The sequence below is a fragment of the Triplophysa dalaica genome, chromosome 5 (assembly GCF_015846415.1).
Source record: "Triplophysa dalaica isolate WHDGS20190420 chromosome 5, ASM1584641v1, whole genome shotgun sequence".
In the NCBI taxonomy this organism is placed as follows: domain Eukaryota; kingdom Metazoa; phylum Chordata; class Actinopteri; order Cypriniformes; family Nemacheilidae; genus Triplophysa; species Triplophysa dalaica.
Genome location: NC_079546.1, coordinates 5,381,807 through 5,389,091, shown reverse-complemented (window position 1 = coordinate 5,389,091; position 7,285 = coordinate 5,381,807). Strand labels below are relative to the sequence as shown.

The 7,285-nt window shown below is 38.9% G+C and overlaps 1 protein-coding gene across 1 annotated transcript in view; it reads right to left on the bottom strand.

Moving 5' to 3' along the window:
• Positions 1–4,502: 4,502 nt before the first annotated feature.
• tmem178bb (transmembrane protein 178Bb) overlaps positions 4,503–7,285 on the bottom strand; it is a 55,038-nt gene continuing 52,255 nt past the window's right edge. Inside the window, exons 4-5 of the mRNA XM_056747948.1 lie at positions 6,606–6,743; positions 4,503–4,788 (exon numbers count right to left, since the gene is read on the bottom strand). Of these exons, the coding sequence (XP_056603926.1) occupies positions 4,538–4,788; positions 6,606–6,743 (389 nt within the window). The 3' untranslated portion in view covers positions 4,503–4,537. The remainder of the gene's footprint in view (positions 4,789–6,605; positions 6,744–7,285) is intronic.

Below are 7,285 nucleotides of genomic sequence, written 5' to 3'. Positions count from 1 at the left end.
TAAACCCCAACATTTCAGAGGATTTTGTAATCCACATACATAAATAATATTGGCTGCCAGTTTCCTCTGCATCGACGGTCACGTTTTCACGCCCCCCCCCCAGTGTTTGAACAGATCCTCCCTATTTGCATCACCGCTTGTCCCCGATTGCTCCCTCAAACCTTGTTCCGCTGTTCCTGTTACAGATTAGGGAGAATAAGGGCTAGAAAGGTTTTGTGACACTTGCTTAATTTTCCTTCACTCTAGTGGGTGTCAATACCAGCCTCCTGTCCACAAGCCTTCAAATCCTTTAGGCGCGGGCCAATTAACTTTATCTCAGTAAAGAGGCAGCAGCTTCCAGATAATGTCAAGAGTGCATTAGGCGTTCGCAATGAGCTTACTGAGCGCTTTGCTTTCAAATGTTTAGTAGAGCCACTCTGTCATGCTCTTGTACGTAAATTACTGCAGTGCTGATCTAATTGGCAGTAGAAGCTGCCAGCAAATAAGCAATACTGAAACTGCAGCAACTGGATATGTTTTCACCAGGGTGCAAGTTGTTACGACCCAAATATAATTTTATAAAGAGTTGTAAAGTGGAAGGCTAATATGAGATGTCAATATAGAGAAAAATCAACTGCCTTATTATTGGAAAAATTACTTTAAATAAGTGTGACGCAGACAACTTTAGGCCATTTTTCATAGATGGTAAACTGTTTCTATTACCCAAGTCATCCAAAGTGGGTTCAGTACTCATCGTCTCAAGAGGGTCTGGTGGTCTTTGCCCCTCTTAACAAGAGGCAGCATTCATAATCAGCGCCAGCTATTTACAGCAGCGCATACCCTCTATAAGCATTCATTAAATATTCATTAGTCTTCAAACACAGGCTTTCATCTAAGAGCTTGTTGTTGTTTTGCACTCTCCAAGCCAACATATGGGATACAAGAGCTAGTTAGTAATTGCATCTTTCAAACTGGCTTCACTTAGACATTGCTAGCTGTTATCACATTCAATGAATTTTTCATCCTTGTACTTTTCTGCGTAGACTTTCCTCGGATCTGCTTTCAGCAGTTTGCACAGCTGATCAGATAATAACGTCATTATAGTTGTTGCCATGGCGATTCTGCTTGCTTAAAATGTCAGGGCGTGAACTTTGCTGATCGTTATGTCACGGCTGAGATTTTATTTATTTCATATCTCACCTGCAGTTTTTTGGTGTAGTTTCTTTTTTCTATGCAGCCATAGGGCACATTTGCCATATTCAACACTAAAAGGTAAGTACAGTTGAAAAGTAAATACAATACAGATAAACACAACAATGAGATTTTATTTTGTAATGATATTACATTCCACAGTTTTAACATTTTCCAGGATTTCTTTCTTTTTTCTTTTAAGCTTTTTTACATTTTTATATTTTTTTCTGGTACTTAACAGACACATTACTGATGAAAAAGATCCAAAAAGCCTTTTGGCTTCAGTGTCCCATAAAAATGAAAGTCGCAGCTGTGCCAATCTTGCTGCATTTTTTATTTTTAATTCAGTTTTGATCAGAAAAAAAATACCTCCACTCATGGTTAAATGTACCCCACCAAACCAAAACAACCAAGAAACGCTAATGACTATTGGCTGTAATGTAAACACATTTGTATGAATCTAATGTACGGGTTGTCATCTGGAAACTATCCTGAGCCCATTCACACCCTTAATGCCCAATGCTTTATTTTCTTCATTTGAGAAGATTCTTTAAAAACACCCATCGAGTGGCTGTTTTCCATTGTTAGTCATTACCACAGTTTTTATGTTGAAATGTTTCACCATAAACAATGATTCATTACAAAGCTTATAAAACACAGTTTACTACATGTGTTCTGTCATGAACTTTCTCTAGGATGAACGGCAATTAAACCATAAGACATTTTTTTTCTTGGCATCTTATGCGAGCATCTGACCTTCAAGTACTCTTTGATCTCTTTATATACTGTTATCGTCCACCCTTCTTTGCCTATTTGAAGATATATATGTTTGAACTAAGTAATGAATTGAAGTGTGGAAGAAGTGTTCGGAGAGTGTTTTGGTTTTATTTGCAAGATGCAGAACCGAAAACCGATTGCTATTACATGTTTATTCAAATGTTTCTTGACTCCGTACTGTGGAAAAGACTGAAATTTGTGGGTTGTGTTTTGTGACAGCATGGTAGATTCGTCCTCGGGGGGCTTCTGTAAGGAAGTGTGAAAAATCTTGTGGTGTTCTTTATAAGTGTGGCTGGATGAGTTTGTGTTTATTCATAGCCAACAGCATTATCCGCATGCATCTCTTGCAGTTAGATGTGCCTACCACACAAAGTACTCTCCTTTGATTGTATTCATGAAAAAAGGGTTCAGTAGTCTTCAATAAGAACAAAGTAGAGCTATAAGAAGAATTTATAGTGGGCATCAACAGTATTCTTACATCTTTTGACTCGTTCTGGTTAAAGACACCATGAAATGGTTTGACAAGTAATGTGTTTCTTTCTTCCCTCAACACAGTTCCTATTTAAAATGGAGACATTGTTTTTTTGTTATAACCAATAGTCTCTTATTTGCATAACAAGCTTATGGGCTCTTTCAGTGTGCAAAAACCCTTAGTTGGGTAAAATATGGACAACCTAGAAACTGTCTATATAAGATCCAACCATGTGTTGAAACAACCCATCATAGGATCATATAAAACCGAAAGATTTGAGTTTGTCCATATTTTACCCAACCATTAGTTCTAGGGTGTAGTCCGAGAAAGAAGGTGAATCAGATGCAAGTAGATCTTTTGGGAAACAATTCCACTCGTAGAAACCTGTAAACATGGTCTTACGGCAGATCAAAATTTCTCACAGCAAACAAATTGCCATGAATAAATGTGCATGGTGATCTGTCAGCAACTTATGGTGAATGTGTCCCGTTGTGGCACGCTGCTATATGGCTGCTTTAGTTGGTGTTTAGAAATTTTCCTGCGTGAAATGTGATGACTAAAAAAATGGCAACAAGGACCATATGAAGATAACAATCAGATCACCATGAGCATCACAGGTGATCCGAAGGAACCATGCACATGTTGGCTTTAAGATTGTTTTAAGCGTGTGCTTCACTCAACGACATCATCTATCTTCCATTTTAAGATCTCAAATCTGCAGTCTCGTAATCAGGAGGCATTCATGCACCACATCCGTTTTGGGAGTTCTCTTTGAGTAAAGGGACACATGGTTAAACCAAGCAGGATTCAAATGAGGATATCTCTTTTCAGCGTGGAAGGCTTTCTGAAGAAAGTCAGCAAGCGTACCCATCAAATGGAAGAAATGCCTCTTTCTAGACAAGCTTAAGGCAGTAGTAGTGTGATGTTGGGCTGTCTTTTTGTCTGTGGATGCTACGTCAGATGTGTCTAAGGGGACTAAGCCTTCAAGTGCACTAAAACAGGATATGGCATCTTTCTTTTCCAGTAATTCTCCGTTCAGCAAAGAGCCTACCTGATTTCCCCCAAGGCAGGTTTTTGATTTGATGCTTTGTAATATTTAAGCATTACAAGACTTTCTCCTTTTATTCCTATGGATACCGCAAACCACTCTCACACCCATACCTAGAGATCAACGGGTAGAGATTCTCCCGCTCGTTCGCGGTGGTGACTATAAATACTAGAAAACCATAAGCACATGGTTAAATGTTAGGCATGTTAAAAATGTCCGTTCGATACCAGATGAATAAGAAATAAACAGAAAGGACCGCAATTTTGGAAAAACAAGTCAAATGCTTAATAAAATGTGTCTTTCCGGATAGGATTTTTTTTCTCTTCAGGAATATTATAAGTATTACTTTTTTCTTTACAATTTGCTGTACAGCGAAAGCAACATGTCACGAGCAGGCATTTGCCATTCCTAAAGTCTTGAAGAGATGCTCATTCGCGCAAAAACCAATCCTTTAGCCTGATGAATTGTAAGACACCACCAGGGCCCAAGACTAATTGAAATAATTCCACAGTTTAACCACAACAGGTCCAAATCAGATCCTGGTTGTTGTCTTTTCACATGTGAATTGTCTGAGCTCTTGGGCTTGAAACATTGGCACCGGTCTCCATACACTGCTTGCAGACCTACTACATGTGCTTCCCAGTCACGGAAACCATCAAGGTTTGGCAGTTTCTAGGCATCATTGTACGTGTAAACATCCTTCCATCCATGTGTCAAATGTTGTCCGAATGAGCTTTTCTTTTCTGTTGTTGAACAATGTGCAAGTTCCCCCCTTCCATTTCATGTTATCCTTATGCTCACCATGTCACAACTTCAAAGAAACGTGTTCTTGTGCAGTATCTCAACAATGGAAAGGCTCACCAACATTTTAACAGTTAGCCATGTTATTTTTTTCATTTTTTAAACGATCAGAACACTCAGACACATGGTTAAAAATGGCCCGGTTGGTGAGATTAGAAATTATTTATATGAATATACGACTTTAATCTTCAGTTATGGTCTTTTTACGTTTCTTTTTTGTCCCCATTGTCCAGCTCCATGTAGGGCCTGGGGGTTTCAGGGGCCGCCCCTTAACACACGGTCCCGTTTTCCTGGCGGGACTTGGGGCATGTGGAACGAGGAATCGGCTGCACGGAGGGCGCCAGTGTACAGAAGAATCCAGCGATGAGAGACAGACCCAAACCTCCCCAAGCGCAGAACATCGACCAGCCGTAACCGTGACTGATGTCATCTGGGAGGCCGTATATGTAACGCGGGTAACGGGACAGCTCGAAGTTGATTCCTGCCACGCAGGTGCACAAGGAAATGATGCAAAATGTGCCTGGAGAAAAGCAAGATAAAATAATGATGCAGATTGGTTTAATAGCTTTTTTTACATTTTATACTTTAGTGTCTACATAGGCAGCTGATTTTTAAGACCCTCATAAGTGACCTAGTTGGAATGCACCAGATTTGCAGCTACTCTGTGCATCTGCGTCATAAATGTAATGTATTCCACACAAATATATGAGTCAAGAGTTCTGTGATATTTAGATTTCATTTTTTATGAATGCAAATCAGCACTTACTTAAAGGGGTAGTCCACCTTAAAATTGTAATTCTATCATAATTTACTCTCACCCTCTTCTCTTTTCAAACCTGTATGACTTTCTCATTTTGCAGAACACAAAAGAAGATATTTTGAAGAATGTTGGTAACCGAACAATGGCTGTGCCCATTCACTTCTATTGTATGCACACAAAACCAATGAAAGTCAATGGTGCCGTCGTTGGTTTTCACGGTAATCTGCTAGTCTATACGGGACTAGCAAAATCATTTTTCGCTCACTATAATATTAAATCGACTTAAAAACGACGAATATTTAGTCACGGTTGCTTGATTGTTTAAGTAGAGATAACATTAGGGGACTCCACAAGCCATAATCTGACCTGTAGTGCTATTTCTGTCTTTACTAAATTAGTATCCTAATTGACTTTTTAATTGCCATATCATTACAGAAACGCAGGGCATGGCATTAATCCCTCATCTTAATTGCGTCACCGCCTCTCTCTCTGAGTGTTGGTGCTCAGCGGAAGACTGAAGCAAAACAAGTCTCTTCCGCCGCTCGCCAGGCATTGACGCCACATCCAGTTGTGCAATAATGAGGCTGTGAGCTGCGTTGATTGATGTGAGCATCTCTGTGTTGAGGTGATGAGATTCAAGAGTGATGCTTGGTGCATGTGAACCATATTGGTTGCTGGGAGATAATTGATATTGCGTTATTGCTTTAATGTCGGCTTGCTGGTTGTCAGTCATTAATTAATGCAGTCTTGGGATGACTTATGTAAGAACTGTAGGTTCAGTTTAGAGTCCCTGAGAGTGGGTGTTACAGTAGTACATCGATTTTAGTAGCCTGAGAGCATTTGAGGAAAGAACTATATATAAGTTGTCCTTTTGCATTTAGAGGAAATAGCATCACTTGTAACTCGACTGGTGCCAGTTGGGAGTAAAATGATATTAAGAATTTGAGGTGTTGAAATGGATGTTAAACGACCTCAGGTTAGTTTCATGCTTTAGATATAATAAAAGTATCAAAAATAATAATATTTGCTGAGCTTGTATATATTATCGTACTTTTATTTAATGTCGTTTTTTTTGTGATCCACTTTCTAACCGTAATAAACATAAGAATAGAAACGATAAAAAGGAAATATTTTTGTTTGTGCTAAAAACCCCAAAAATATGTATTCACAAACTATTTACCAGCCTCCAAGATAAGAACTAACTCATAGGGCTGTCAAATGAAATCGCAATTCATCGCTTCAAAGAATAAAAATTTGTGTTTACATAATATATGTCTGTGTATTGTCCATATTCTTTTTGAATGTATAAACACAAAAACATACACATACATGTGTATATATATATATTTATTTTTTAAATAATAAATATTTAGACGGTTAATCGTTTGACAACCTTAATACTTTTTAATTTTTAACCATGTAATATAAATAAACTAATAAACAAAACAAAAAAAATGTGAATCTTATACCGTGTGCTTTTCACAACATACTCATTTTCCTACAATGCACTGTGTTTACTGTCTTTCCTTTATAAACAGCTGCTACTGTGCATGCCTGTTTGTTTGACAACGACTCACCACCCATCAGGAAGAGCAGTCCCGCCACGTACTGCATGAGCCCGCGGTCCCAACAGCATCCCAGCATTCCAATGATCCAGCCGAACAGGATGATGGCCACGGCCATTCCCATGAATCCTGCGGTCATTCTCCGCAGATCTGTGGGCGTCGAGAAAGAAGGCAAGTTAAACACGGTGACTCAGAGCTGATAGGGGGCACAGCGTGTATTAGGTAGGTTAGATGACTCATTGTCAATGAGCATCAGAGTGCTTCTGTAGACCCCAAATGGCTGTGGTTTTCATCTGCAACGTTCCCCGGGAGAGATTTTAAATGCATTACCAGTCAAAGGTTTAGACAAAGATACTCATTTTTATTATTACTTTTTACTGTATGCTTTGATATTAACACGTTTTAGGATAATAGAAATGACTACATAGATGCCTTAAGCATAAACCTTTAACTAAAAAGCATTTGGGGTCATCAAGTCAACTATGTTCAAACGTTCTACTTGAGCAGCCACAACCTTAAATAACTATACAGTAAACAAAGTCTATAAATAATGTAATAGTGCACAGTGTGTGTGTGTGTGGGGGGCCGCACACGGAGTGTGACAGGCTCGACTATGTGTTAGCTTGAGGGTAGGTCACAACATTTCTGTTTGTTTGCTCTTTTTAATCTCACAGCTGATTTCTCACAGAACA